At 35.1% G+C, this 14,841-nt stretch overlaps 1 protein-coding gene across 6 annotated transcripts in view; it reads right to left on the bottom strand.

The window, feature by feature from the left end:
- Positions 1–293: 293 nt before the first annotated feature.
- The window catches only part of LOC130885468 (aldo-keto reductase family 1 member C13-like), a 288,678-nt gene continuing 274,130 nt past the window's right edge, over positions 294–14,841 (bottom strand). For 5 of the 6 annotated variants that reach the window (XM_057786963.1, XM_057786958.1, XM_057786959.1 and 2 more), the window contains 9 exons: positions 13,857–13,985; positions 11,424–11,591; positions 10,514–10,630; positions 9,546–9,623; positions 8,913–9,035; positions 5,988–6,097; positions 5,569–5,734; positions 2,113–2,195; positions 294–608 (listed from right to left, as the gene is read on the bottom strand). In XM_057786963.1, coding sequence (XP_057642946.1) covers positions 566–608; positions 2,113–2,195; positions 5,569–5,734; positions 5,988–6,097; positions 8,913–9,035; positions 9,546–9,623; positions 10,514–10,630; positions 11,424–11,591; positions 13,857–13,940 — 972 coding nt within the window. In that variant the 5' untranslated portion in view covers positions 13,941–13,985 and the 3' untranslated portion in view covers positions 294–565. The remainder of the gene's footprint in view (positions 609–2,112; positions 2,196–5,568; positions 5,735–5,987; positions 6,098–8,912; positions 9,036–9,545; positions 9,624–10,513; positions 10,631–11,423; positions 11,592–13,856; positions 13,986–14,841) is intronic. The other variant, XM_057786957.1, reaches the window with a different exon arrangement.

Genomic DNA, 14,841 nt, shown 5'->3' with positions numbered 1-14,841 from the left:
TCTCGGGAATGTCTCACTGAACATTTCCAGTTCTCTGTAATTTAGAAGTTGTGAGGGAACCCTGGCACTGTTGGTCAGCCTTTCCAAGAATGCTTTCCCTTCCAGACTGAGAACCATAAATATGTGCAATGTGTTTTCTTTTGGGCTCACAAGTCAGATGAGCATTCTCACAAATACCTGGTACTTGCAACTATGCTAGACGAGAAGGTATACACCCACTATAACCCCTTAAGTTATCATTTCCTAAATTATACACACAAACTTCCAAAAAAGTTAATTTTTTGTCTCAAAGATTCAAAAGAAAACAAACCAGGCAAGAAATGCAGACAGTATTAAAGAAAGGTCTTTATAGGAATTATTGCCATTCTTTCAAAGCATAATGAAAATACAATGATTTATGGTAGACTGGTGGACACGGCTCTAGCTGAAGTTGAGTAGTTAAGCAGTTCAGACTGAGCATAAATGATATATGTTCAGTCGATAGCATCTTGGATGTCACCTAGATCAATATCCATATAGAGGGACTTCGAGACTTGGGATAGAGGTCAAGACAAAGGCATCCATATTAAAATTCATCAGAAAAAGGATATTCCGGGTGACCCTTAGCACTAAAATAGAAAAGAAAAATAAAAGATATTAATTCTTGGATTCATTTCCATGATGGTAAATCAGAAATCTATGATGCCATCTTTAGACTTAATCACTCAATTTTTCTGGCTCGTTGCAGAATCTACTGTTTTTATTTTCATAAACTTGAATATGAAGAAAATGTTTTTAACAAAGTAAAACTGCTTTTGTTTCAAATTAAATTCACTTGTCTAAAGCAGACAAATGCAAACAGACATACACATATACTCCTTCCTTTTTGCTTCTTATTCAGTCTGTCAAAGCATAGAAGGAAACATTATGTCTCATTTTAGTGTCTCAATAAAATCAAAAACTGAATATCATATTTAATGAAAGTCTAAGCATTAATTATCACAAAATAATGTGGTGAACACAGCTTATAAAAACTAATTTCCTTGTCACTTAATTCATTTATTATTTATGTACTGACCATTGTATACAACATAAGGTGTTAAATTCAGAACGTCTCTAATAAGATAGATACTTATGGCTAAGAATCAAGCTTAACATATAATTTGTAGATCTATAGATTATCACCATCAGAAAGTATAAATTGACAAATTTATTACTTATTATAATACTTAATATATAACAAGAATTACTAAGTACTTGCAAGTTTCTAACATGCATTATTGATGTGAGATGTCCTCCTGTATATGTGTTGCTTTTATTGGTTGGTGAATAAACTGTTTTTTCCCAATGGTTTAGCAGAGTAAAGCCAGGTGCGAACTCTGAACAGTAATATTTAGAAACAGTAGGTGAAGTCAAGGAGACGCCATGTAGCTGCCAAAGGAGAAGTACATGCTGGAACTTTACCCAGTGAGCTGCAGCCTCATGGTGATACACAAAATATAGAAATGGGTCAATTTAAGATACAAGAGCTAGCTAGAAATATGGTTGAGCCATTGACCAAATATTGTTGTAACTAATATAATTTCTGTGTGATTATTCAGGTTTTAGTGTCCAGGAAACGAAAGAGAAGCCTTCACCTACACATTATGTCTTGTCTTTATCTTTCAATTTTCCCTATTAATCCATTATCATCTATTAGTGATGACAACATACACGCCATTGAAAACTGTCTATCCTTTTAAAGTATCAAATTATATGTCCAAAGAGCAAGAAGTGAGATCAATGCTCTTGTTTATTTGTTTGTATGGTTTTGATTTTGGTTTCTCAAGACATGGTTTCTTCGTGTAACAGCCCTAGCTGTCCTGGAACTAGTTCTGTAGACAACACTGACTTTGGACTCACAGTAATCAACAGCAGAGGCAAGTGGATCTCGAACTCACAGAGATCCACTAGCCTCTGCCTCCTGAGTGCTGGGATTAAAAACATGTGCCACCACCACCCAGCTAAAAGTAATTGTCATAATGGCAGCTTTCAAGAAACTAATGAAGTGATTGATTCTACGAACAAACATTCATTGAAAAGGAAAAGACATAAGCTAAAATAAATTCTGAAATATTAATAAGAGTGACTTACAATGGAGCAGGTGCATATCTTAAATTTTTGTCCAGGCCATCTAGAATTTTCATATCCTCTGAAGGCAGCTCAAATTCAAATACCTATTGAACAATTTGAAACATTTTAGGAAAGTGTCTATTTGCAAAATTTTAAAACCCAAGTGAGTCATATTTTATTCTACAAATGCAACTTGTGAATATGCAAAAACCCGTGAAAGTTATATTATGACATTAAGCAAGATACTCAAGTGATCAAAGGATATCAAATAAAAGTTAAAGGAAACCACTTTTGAGATCTGTTGAAGCAGTACAATTTACCAAAGGGAACTTTATTCAAAGACCATGGTGCTAGATTTCAAACAATCTAAAATAAATTTCTGAACCCAATAATTCAAATATTTACGTGAATAAATAGAATTCTTTGTAACACAGTTTAAGGCACAATTTATTCAGGTATTAATTTTATCATTTCAAAAAAAAAAAGAAAGTATTTGGCGTGAATAGGATTTCACTGGCTAGCATTGGGTTTCTTTACATAAAGCAATTTTCTTCTAATTTCTAAATTATTGGCACAAATAAATCATCAAATCTTTGGTTATTTCTTTTTTAAAAAGGTGATAAATAAATAGAAAGAGGAAAAGGGGGTAGGAAGGAAAGGAAAGAGGGGTGGAGGTAGGAGGAAAAGCTCAAAGTGTCCAAATCTAGCTACTGATTTATCTAGTAAAAATCACTGAGCAAACTTTTCTTTATATTTAAAAACTAACAAAAGAAAAAAGGATTAATTAGTAAATGATGATAAACAGCACCACTTCTCTTTATAAACTTAACAGGATATATACAAATGCCTTAATGGAAAAAATTAAAGTGTTAATATATAAAAAGGTCACATAAAATTGTAAATTCTCAATATAGTTACATATTAAAATTCTTAATATTTCAAACTTCCAGTTCTTCCTCAACTGATGGAGAAATTTAGTATTTATCTAAAAACTTAAATATTTAAACACTGAAAGATATAATCAAGGTAAACAATAATAAATTAAGAAATTCATACATATATGATTTATCTGCACAGAAAATCCTATTTTATTTTTTATTAAAATATAATTATATCATCCTCACCTTACTCCTCACTCTCACATGTCTTTTTGCTAATTTATGATCTTTTTGTTAAATTATTCTACACACACACATACACACCCATGTACATAAAAGCATTCTGCTGAATCTGTTTGGTGTTGTTTGTTTGTATATCATTTCATGGCTGACCAGTGGCTATTGGATAAACAAGTACCCCATCCTAAGGAAGAGCAATTCTACAGGCCTTAGGCTCTTAAAATTATTTGTCTGTAGTTCTCTATCTAAGTATGCTACATTATGAGATTCCTTCTTTACATGCAGTGGAATCATTTGTCATTGTCCTTATTCAGGTCTTGTTTAAGACCTGAATTATTGTTAAGTCATATTGTTAAGGTAGTTTGTCATATTTTGAAAAGAGGTTCACATAAATAAGACAAAGAGAATCCATGATTAATATTACTCCTGCTGGCAAGACTACATAGCCATTTAGAACATTATTTAACTGTTCTTTAATTTTTATTTTACATAATTTCAGAAGCTGCACTTCAACTAGAGTTTGGAAAGAAATGCGCTTTTTAAATATATATGGTGCTTAAATATATATGGTGTATGATGTTGTGTTCTCAATGAAAAAAAGAACATGACATTTAACCACAAAATGAAGGAATGAAGAAACACAATAAAGAGAAATTTTTGCTAATGAAAATAAACAAACACACACACACATACAGAGAGAGAGAGAGAGAGAGAGAGAGAGAGAGAGAGCACAACAGAATTTAAAATAGAATAAATGTATCTAAATTTGTAAGGTAGTTAATGTGGAGAAGATATAAATGCTGCAAACTAATTACAACTCATATTATCAAGTCTTCACACTCCATGCAAATGTGCACCTACTTCTTCTTACAGGCAATGTCCTTATTCTTACTTCTTTAATTTTAAATTTTTTTGTCCTTTGTCTATTTCCATATGTGTATATACAGTATTCATGTGTTTTTATATGTGCATATGTAGGGGTTCACAAATGTGTGTATTGTATGTGGAAGACTGAGGTTGATACCAGACTTCATCCACATAGCTCTTGTATTTTATTAATTGAGGCAGAATCTCTCCATCAGACCCAGAGAACAACAATATGACTGTTTTCACTAGTCAACTTTCTCTTGGGAATCCCTTATCTCTGCCTGCAAAGCTCAATTAGAGGAGTGCACCATACCTACTTGGAATGTGAGTTCTGTGGATCTAAAGTCCAGTCCCAGGTTTGCTTGGCAAGAACTTTAATAACTGAACCATCTCCCAGGTCTTAACATAGCAGAATATGTGGTAGATAATTATTTCCTAGATTTAAAGTCTTTGCAAGTATTGACTCAGTGTCTTAAAAGAGGAATACGTGAGGAAAGAAAGCCTATGCCATTTGGCTAATGAATGAAAACTATTTGGGGCTAAAGAACATCACAGAAAAGATCAACTGTATCCTGAGTCAGATGGATATCATCATCTTGCAAATATATACACTAGTTCTTTAAATGTACTTGAGAGAACTCAAGGTAGACAGACCACTCAGTGCTCAGATATAACTCTAGAAAAATGTGAAACCATAGAATAATGAACTAAAAAATATACTCTATATTAAAACTCTAGGTTGGACCTGGTTCATTTTTCAATTGTTTTACATAATGGTACAACAAAGTTCTTGTAGTTGAAAATAGAAGGTCAACAATATAGGTAAGTCTTCAAGAAAAGAATATGATCTTAGCCTGTAAACCAACTCATAAGAAATAAATACATCCATATTAAAATATGTGTGCATGATACTAGCTATGGCCCACTGGTTTAAACACTATCTGATCTTCCAGAACAGGTTAGAGTCCAAGAGCACACAGTGCAGCTCACAATCATTCACAACTTCAGCTCCAGGGAACCCTTTTCTAGCCTCTGCAGACACCAGGCATGGACATGGTGCACAAACAGTATGCAGCCAAAACATCTATACATGTAAATAAAAATTAATAAACAAAAATAAAATAAAATATGTAAATATGCAAGTCAAATACAAAATGAAGCCACAAAAGTTTATCATATGAAAATATCTACCCAAACTTAAACTCTCATTTCATCAAACAATGAAGAGACCCATTGCAAAGCAGTTCACGGTGCACAGCTGACTTAATTCTGAATTCTAAATTTCTGTGCTCTCTCTAGATAGAATTTTATCAAGCTAAGTTGTTATGTTGTAGAGTAGAACAAAACATGTCTGCATGCAACTGAAATCTCACATGAGCAGGAAATGCTAGGGAGATTGTCTGGGTCAAAAAATTCCCTAAGAGATTTCAAAGAAGAAAATAGAAGAGAGAGGATGTGTAAGAGTTCAGATGCCCACAGCCTCCCTGGTCACCTGTAAGTTCTCTTTTATCTCATTCTCTTTGTAACTCTGGGCAAGGACCACAATTCCACGTTGAAGATGGTAACGAAGAGCAATCTGGGCTGGACTTCGCTTGTGCTTTTTTGCCATGTCACAAAGAACTGGATCATTCAAGAGAACAGGGGAGTTTGGGTCCACCCTGGAAATAAAGGCAGAAATCTTTAGCTTCAAAAGGTAAGAATTGTTAGGAGGCTTCAGAACCAGGGGTCTTCAAAAAAAAAAAAAAAATCGTTGGACCAGTAACATTTCCGTCATCAAAATCTCCTCAAAAGTGGAAATTTTTCTCTCTCTCTTAGCAAGTTCAAAATGAGCTTCTGAAACCTGAGTTTTTATTGTTATTGAAAAGATTTCACCAATACTGGTGTTTGGAGTAAACTCCTTACTGTCCTTACCATCGTTTAGGTCGTTGAGATCCAAGAGCACAGTAGGCAACTAGAACAATGTCCTTTGACTTGCAGTAGTTCAACAGTTTGCTCTGGTTCAGGTAAAGATGGCATTCCACCTTTAGAATAGAGGGACAAACAGAATGGTATCTAATTATACAAAATACTAGTGTTTATGTAAAAGAGAAGGATTAAATAAGAAAATGTAACATATTTAGATTATCAATATAATTTAATCTGCATCTTTAAAATTTAATTTCACATCTATATACTAATATGACACAAAAATATTTTTATTATGATAAAATAATTCTATAAAGCAGATCTTGAAGTTCAAATTCCAATTTGGATTACAAAGCGAATATACAGTACTGACTTGAGGACATTTCCAAAAATAACTGGGAAATTTAAATATACACAAGTTCAGATTATGGAAGAGAATTATTGTTAATTTTTTTAAACACAAGTCTAACAATGTCTGATCACATCTCCTTTTTTGGGAGTTATTTTCTGAACTTTCTGAAGGTGAACACTTAAAGAAACTACTTTGAAGAAGGTACTAAGAATGTTTCAGAAATAGGAGCCAGTGGGTTAAAATACTTGCTGACAAGTCAGACCTGAGTTTTTTCAATGAAACTCACAAGTCCTCTCCTGTCCTCCTTTACATATGCACCATAACACATACACACACACACACACACACACAAGCATACACACATGTGCACACACAACACAAATACACACACCCAAATGTAATTTTGAAATTAAAGAAAATATTGGAAAGATATAAAGTAAATATATATGTAGAGATAGACCCTGAATGGGTTTATTTGTCCATGTGACAAACTGTCACTATTTTGAGATACAGGTTAAGAAGCAGAAATATTCTTCTTCAGTCTATCAATTATTTAGGATGCTTCACAAAAATTATAATAAGAATTTTTTGAGAAAACTAATGCCAAATATATACACACACACACACACACACATTTGTTATGTTGGAAAGTCACAATTTCATGTCATTATAAAAAAACCAAATACACACACACATACACATATATTTGTTATATTGAAAAGTCACAATTTCATGTCATTATAAAAAAAAAAACATAATGACCTAAAACAGTATTTTCTATTCAGGAAAAGCCACTAATAGCAGACCAGTTCATGACAGCTAAGTTAGGGAACCAGCATAGCTGCCAACAACAGAGGAAAGGATAGCCCTTATGTGGTTTCTAAGAACAGTGGAAGTTTTTATTTATAAAAATGTATAAAGTTAACTGCATGTAGAAAAATTAATGCATTGGAGATAATCACAGTAAGTAAATTAAATTAGTTGCAGAAAGACAATTAACCTACTTTTTATCTTTTCTAAGTCCTAGACCTTGTAGATATATGAAATCCTGCATGGACAGATGACTTGAAAGTCGAGACAAGCTGCTTGGGGAACAAAGAAGAAAAAGGAAGGGACAGAGAAGAGTGGTTCTGCTTCTTCCTCCAGATTGCGGGCCACATTAGTCCATGGGGATGGAGGGATCAGAAGTGGGGAACAGGTTTAGGATGGCTGTGGATATTACAGAAACAGCCCTCCAGGAGACAGACTTCAGTGAATCAGTTCAACTGTATTCCATGTTATAAGGAAAATATAGAATTGGGGAGCTTGAGGACAAACCCAAATTGAAATTAAGTGGCATGCTCCTATCACAAGACCACATATGTGACAATAGATTTCTATACCAAAACTCCCAGCACGAGTCTTCTAGCAGGAATCTGTGCCAAGGGTCAATAAATATCAGGAATCTGGCTAAGAGACAGCTTTTAGATAAGATCAGTCCTCCAGACCCAGGGACAGTCTCTAGATAAGGGCCAGGAGAGAGCAGGAAGTGTTGCTGAAAAGAGAGGGCATTTTCATGTGCTATGTTTTTGGAAAAAGCTGCCAGGCCATAATAAACTGAAACCTCTGACTAGCCATCAAGACCTTCCAGCAGAGAGTGCAGTGAAGTGGTCTTAGGGCCTGTGCCAGGCAATGCTTCCTTTATGTCCAGCACACTGCCCTTTTCTGGTGTACTCTATAAGATGCTTTTCTTTTTCTGATCTATAGTTAAATACTTCAACTGCCTGAAAATCTCTTCTTTACTACCATAGCAGCCAGGTCACTACAGTTTCCAGACAAAGATCTTTGTTACATGATGAGAATGTGTTAAATTGTAATAGAGAATATAGGGCCACTCACAGAAAATACATGCATGTGTTTAAAGTAACTTATAAAAGATGAGGAAGAAAAGAAACGCTCACCTAGAGGTTTTCTGGCACAGAATCTACTGTATGTTCTGCATGTAATCCCCAAGTGTAGCTTTTATCCAACATTAATATCACGATGAAGAGACGATCAGTTAAATGTGCGTGGTTTATAGACTTTATAATCCCTGCAGCTATGTCTTTCTTTCAAAAATTCCAAGACCGGGTATACTAAGAGGAAAGAATAACCTCTTTACTTCCAAAGCTGCCATGTCTATTCATCTCGCTCATTTTCATTATCTCCTTTTACTGCTTATTCCACGTTCTTATGACCTTCTCACTATAAGTTGGCCCATTTGCCAGCACCTTCACTTGTCTGATAGACTACATTTTCCCAGGTCAGATAAGTCTACTTTGATCCTGAAATACTACTAGTGACATCTGCTTCCTGGATCACTTTAAATCTCCACATTTTGCACCAGTTGGACACGACAGTATGGTCTCCTTTTCACAAAATTTAATACTGCAAAACTGAATTTTAGAATCTCAAAGTATCCTTTGCTACAGTGACACTATTCTTGGAATCTTCTTTTCAATGAAAATAAGATGAGTTGAGGAAGGATCAAATGGACTGGAGGCATCAGAACAGAGATAAGGAAATGTATATGAGACTAAGAGGAGTGTGAAGTTTCTCACCTGGTTGCAGACAGGCTTGTACTTAAGCCCAGGCTTATTCAAGATTTTCTCCAGCTGCCTGCTATTAAAGTTGGACACCCCAATGGACTTGACCAATCCTGCATCCTTACACTTCTCCACGGCCTAGAAATGAAGGAGTTGTGAAGAGTCATATTTACATTGAAATAAATGCAAAAAGGAACAGTTACACCATTTTGTTCTGGACATACAGTTCAGTGGCAGAGCACTTGCTAGTGGTGAAAGACCCTGGGTTTGATCATTATCGTACTAACATTGAGAAAGTGGTAGCAAGGAGACAGTGCCCAGATGATCACTGAAATTGAATGTGAAGAACCCAAAAGAGTGAAGATAATAGAGGAAGAAAGTGACAGCCATTAAGGAATTCCTGCATCCTTACTAAGAACCAGATTTCCACACTACATATGTTGGCAAAATACATTCATTCCTATTGTCCTGAGTCGTTCTTCATTGCCCGCCATTACACTGTAGTAATGCATGGCTCCCTTTCACTCTGGTAACACACCTATATAAACATAATGAATTTATACACCCAAAGGCATATACCCCTCTTTCTCAAGCATGACCCGGTTTCCCTCTCCCAGCTCCCCCACTGTCCCTCTTCTAACTGCTCACCTCCCATGTGGCACAGATATCCACTGTGTCCAATAATGCATTCCCATGTTCATCTGCTGGAAACAGATCCTCCCCTGGCTGAAACAGAAACAGTCTTCACAATAATCTGACTAAACACAATTATAATCAAAGGAATAGCTAGAAACAGAACACTAAATATGTATTAACAAGAGCATCATTCTATGTACTTACATTTACAAAACAATTTGTATATGGAAGTATAAGGAGTATTCTCAGGTACTTGAACTAGTTTCTTCTATAAACTATATATATAAATATATATGTAAAACTATATAGTAAACTATATAGTTTTACATATATATTAGTTATTGTTATTAGTTATTATTATTGTTATTAGTAAACAGTATTCTCACAGGTCTATCTGTAGTCTCCGAACTGATGTCTATTACTTTGTTACTTCTTATTCATGCTTTTGATGAGATATTTCTCTTTTACTAAAAAATTTAATAGACATACAATCTTGACTTCCGGTAATAATGAATTTCAGTCCTGACTGAAGCCAAATAATCAATGTTCTTTTCCTACCTGCATATATTTGGGCAAAAGGAAAGTTTTTCCACTAAAGATAGTTAATCAAAGTTTTATTCCAAGCTAATTTTGATGGAGGAAAACTCAATGATGCTATAAAACAGTGAATACCAGAAAGTTTGAACTCTCTCAATGCCACAAGAAAATAAAATGCTTTACTAAAACCCATATACCTACTAGTGTAATATGAGAAATGCATAAATAGTGTCATTTTTGAACATTTTTTTGAGTCTGTAATTCTAGCAATTGCTTGGGCTTCCAATTTTATGGCCATTTGCATAATCTACTTTGAGTAGATTATGTAACACATAAATTGAATTTACATAAAAATAAAATAGAACTTTATCTTAATCATCAAGAAAAATTAATAACCATGCCATTGTCAAAGTTGATAAAGTCTGCTCACTCAAATTGCTTACCTTCATTGGCACTGGGTAATGAAGAATATAGAGGTCAACATAATCCAGCTGAAGGTTTTTCAATGATTTTTCCAAGTTAGATCGAACCAGCTCTGGTCTAAAGAAAGTGCACCAAAGCTATTTACATGAAAGAATGGAAGTAATCCTAGATTAGTAAACAATCCAAATATGGAAGTTTTATTTTACCTAATAGAAATACATTTACACTATATAGAAACTTATAATCAAAAGACATGAAATCCCCTTTGTTTTGTGGTTTTTATTAATCTGACTTACAAATATGAACTTCATCATAAGTTTGTTTTAATCCTTCAAAAATAAAAGAAAATTTCTCAAAAGATAAAACTCACATTTGTTACTAATAATATTCAGTCTCTAAATTAAATCTCACATAGATCAAAAGCAATTATTAATCTAATTATTTGATCCATTCTTACCATTAGAGAAGAGTTAGCATCCCTTTGTTTACATAATTGAACAGAAGCAACAGGTGACATTTTAATGTGTGACAGACATTAATAAATGTACTTTAACCTTTAATATGAAAGTTCTCTTTTGCTGCTCTTAAATGGTTAAAGATAAAATTAGTATTTGACATATAATAGACCTTACAAAGCTATCAAGGAGATAGAGAAAGTCACAATTTCACAGTTTAAGCTGAATTCACAGCCCATGTTAAAAATGTACTACTTTGAATTGAGGTTCAGAAAAGAAAAGAACTTCAGAGTGATATATTTGAGAACAATGAGAAGTCAAAATCTTTTTTGCTTTTCATGAACTCATCTACAAATGATATGTGATAAAAATTGTACTGGTATATATATTTTATCAGTTAATGATCCAATTAATGTTTGCTTGCCTACATCACATTTCAGTTCATCTGTGCATCTGAGAACTACACACACAATACCTTTGTAGTGAGGAATATGTCCTCTCTCTTCAAAAGGCCAGCTGCAATCTTGCTTCGAATAGCCTGCCCTACATCCTTTTCTGTTTGATACACATAAGCAGTATCAATGTGGCGGAACCCAGCATCTAGAGCTAAATTTATAGCCTCCAGTGGCTTATTTTCAGGAACCTAAAGAGTAAACAAAAGCAGAATTTAAAGGCATATAAGAGAGGGCTTGAAATGGATGTAGTGGACAAAAAGGAGGAATTTTATATTCCTAGGTCATTCTCATGCTACTTTACAAAAGACTGGTTTCTTGACCACTGAAATTTCACCTCCTGTAAGACTTAACATTATCCACAAACAGTAACTGTGGAGATCACAGGCACAGAGGTGATTTCAGGAGCCTTTCCCCCATGTCTTAGGATAGTTGAGCATTTGAGGTAATAGGTTTCAACTTACTTTCACTGGGTTCTTCCTGGATAATAATGAGAATTTCACATCCCATAACTCCTTCATACCCATGCAATAATGATCAAGTATTTGCATCAGAGGACCTCAAGTAGACCTCAAATTCAGTGATTACTCTAGAAATGCTTACACAACTGAGTATATAGAAATAGCCCTGTTATAATTTAGTGGGGTCACAAGTACAATAAACACAGGAGAAAGGTATTTGGAACAAAACAGAGAAGAGATACGAATTCAGTCCAGCATCATGAGTCTTCCCCCAGTGAAGACTCCTAGGAAATACTGAGGTTTTTTTTTTTTTTTCTGCATCAAATTGTGACAATACATGGAAAATCTCATCTGTATAGAAATCTGTTCCTAATTTGTGAGGGATTGTTTATGTTAGGTTATCAGACCTTAATACAAAAGTTACATTGTTTAATGAAAATATAACCAGACTTAAATTTAAGATTATTGCTTACTCTGCCACAACATCCATATGTTAAAGGATAGAGGATCATGGCGCATCAAACTACTTTTGCATTTATTTAAAAACATCAGAGTTAGACATGGCACACAACATCTTTAATCCCAGCACTGCTGAAGCAGTGAGTTCAAGTTCAAGGTCTGCCTGGTCTACATAGCAAATCCCAGGCCCAGAGCTTCACAGTAAGACCCTGTCTCAGAACAAATTTAAAAAAAAAAAAAAAAAAAAACAGGAAAAAGAAATTCTTTTCATGATGATGGTATAGTAAATGAGATGGTGGCTCTAAGCATTGAACCCTGAGGCCTGTAGAAGTGATCAAGCTACAGGGCTACTCAGGCTGAGACTTTTATAGTGATCGTGGCCTCTTTCTTTTTTTAAAATGTTGTTTTAGATTAATTTTCTGTGAGAATATTTTGCCTGCATATATGTCTGTGCACCGTATACATGCAGTGTCTGTGGAGGACAGAAAAGTTTGTCAGATCACTAGAACTTGAGTTACTGATGATTGTGAACTGCCGTGTACCTGCTGGGAATAAAATCCTGGTCCCCGAAGAGCAATAAATAAATAAATAAATAAATGCTCATAAACCACTGAAGATACCTCCTGCCCCATTGCCTTCCTTTTCTTTTGGCAATTTTACCATACAAAGTAATTAAGTTCTATCATATTTCTTCAGTCTTGCCCTTTGGATATTTCTAACATGATAAGGTGTAGGCCAGACAATATGGCCATTGGCATGCCATACATATTCCTGTAAAAATTACAGATAAGAAATGCATGAGTTCAAAGTTTAAAAACTAATTCACTTATCTTAAAATCGAATGATCAAAGATTTTAAAACATGAAATTCCTTCCAGGTTTGTAAACTGTCATTTTTGCTCACTTCATTTCAGAGCACCTTCTGGACCACTATGTTAAAAACCTAATGTACATTAGCAAAGACCAGCGTTTCACACCTGCCATTTTCACCATCATGATGTTGCAATGTCCACCCAGTGCCCACAGTGGAGAGTGTTGCATTGGATGTTTTACTTAACTCAGGTGCAGCATTTGCTGTGAAATACTGACCACTCCCACAACAGAATTGCCGTCTTCCTAGGACTTTCATTTTGTTTCTCATCTACACAAATATTCCACATGCTATTTTTTTTTAAGTCTGGCATTTTGGGGGTATGGGGGAAATACCCTAGAATATAGAGCTAAAAAGAGGAACCTTCCCTCCTTCCAATCAGCATCAAATCAAGAAAACTAACAGTGTTCCAGACTGGTGACTTTGATTTCTTCTACAAAGCCAAGACACACTAAACCATTGACAAATGATCATATAATTAGACCCTGACACAGGGCAAAGCCAAACTATCTTCTTTCTCATATGGAATATAGCTCTAGTCTAGGGAAACAAAACTCTGTGAGTTCCACAGAGTCCCATGGGAATGGGTGACTTGACAGTTTTATCTCCCCCATCCTCCCTTAGGCTGTTTTCTCCTGAACCCTCCACCAGCACCATAGTTCTTACCTCTTCGGGCTTGTATGTGCCAAACCCCAGTGCTGGAATGAAGTGGCCATCATTTAGCTTCACACGCTGCTGGTTGGAACTCATTGCTTATGACTCTTCTGACTAAGCAGGTTCTGATTCTCCTGCAGCCTTTGTGAAACAGTGAATATGCAAGGGCCTTATGTCAACCTTCTGGCTAATGGATAACCAGAAGCCCACGCCCTCTAATGGGTAGGCTGGGTTACTCTCCATTTAATGATTAAACAATACTCCTACCTGAATAATGGTTAACCAGTGACATTACCCATTTAACAATTAACCAACAGACAAAGGAGGAGTAGGAAATTTAAAGCACTATTTCACAGGTCATTTGGTTCCATTCAGAAATATAAAAGATAATTTTGTAGTGAATCATTATACAGTTGTAATTTCTTTTAGTAAAATTTCTCTTTAAACTCTAAAAATTACTGCAAGCTATTGCAGTGGTTAAGTGAACAATTACTAGGTGCTTTCTACATAGAAACCTATTCTCTTATGGTTATGGATGTCGCAAGTCTCCGCTAGTCTCAAGTCAGCAGCACTCTTAGTTCTTGTTCCCCTGAAAGAGACGATATCAAATACATCATACCAATTGAGCCAGCAGGCTAGCACTGAATTTTAGCAAACAATGAAACAAGAATAAACTTCAAGATAAGAGCACACCAAGCTTGGCAGCAGTGGCCTTGCTTCTTACAGGCATGCTCTCCTCTCCGTTATCTCTTCATCGCGGGCACTTTTAGGAAAAAAAGACTGTTTCTCTTAGATTTTACCTAAATTCCAGTCTAAGAAGCAAGGAATAGAGTTTAAATAATACCAAAGTTGAAAATAAAAAAAGTAACAGCACTGGGTACATACTCCCTTGTGAGAAAATTCCTGAGGACAATTTGAGATTATCCAGGCAGAGTCAACCACTCCTGCATGTTGTTCTGTATGACCTGGTTGTGGGTCTTTGAAACTGGCCCAGTGA

Source organism: Chionomys nivalis, chromosome 13 (assembly GCF_950005125.1).
Source record: "Chionomys nivalis chromosome 13, mChiNiv1.1, whole genome shotgun sequence".
NCBI classification, from domain to species: Eukaryota; Metazoa; Chordata; class Mammalia; order Rodentia; family Cricetidae; genus Chionomys; species Chionomys nivalis.
The sequence above is the reverse complement of the archived record's forward strand: the minus strand, read 5'-3'. Positions and strand labels throughout refer to the sequence as shown.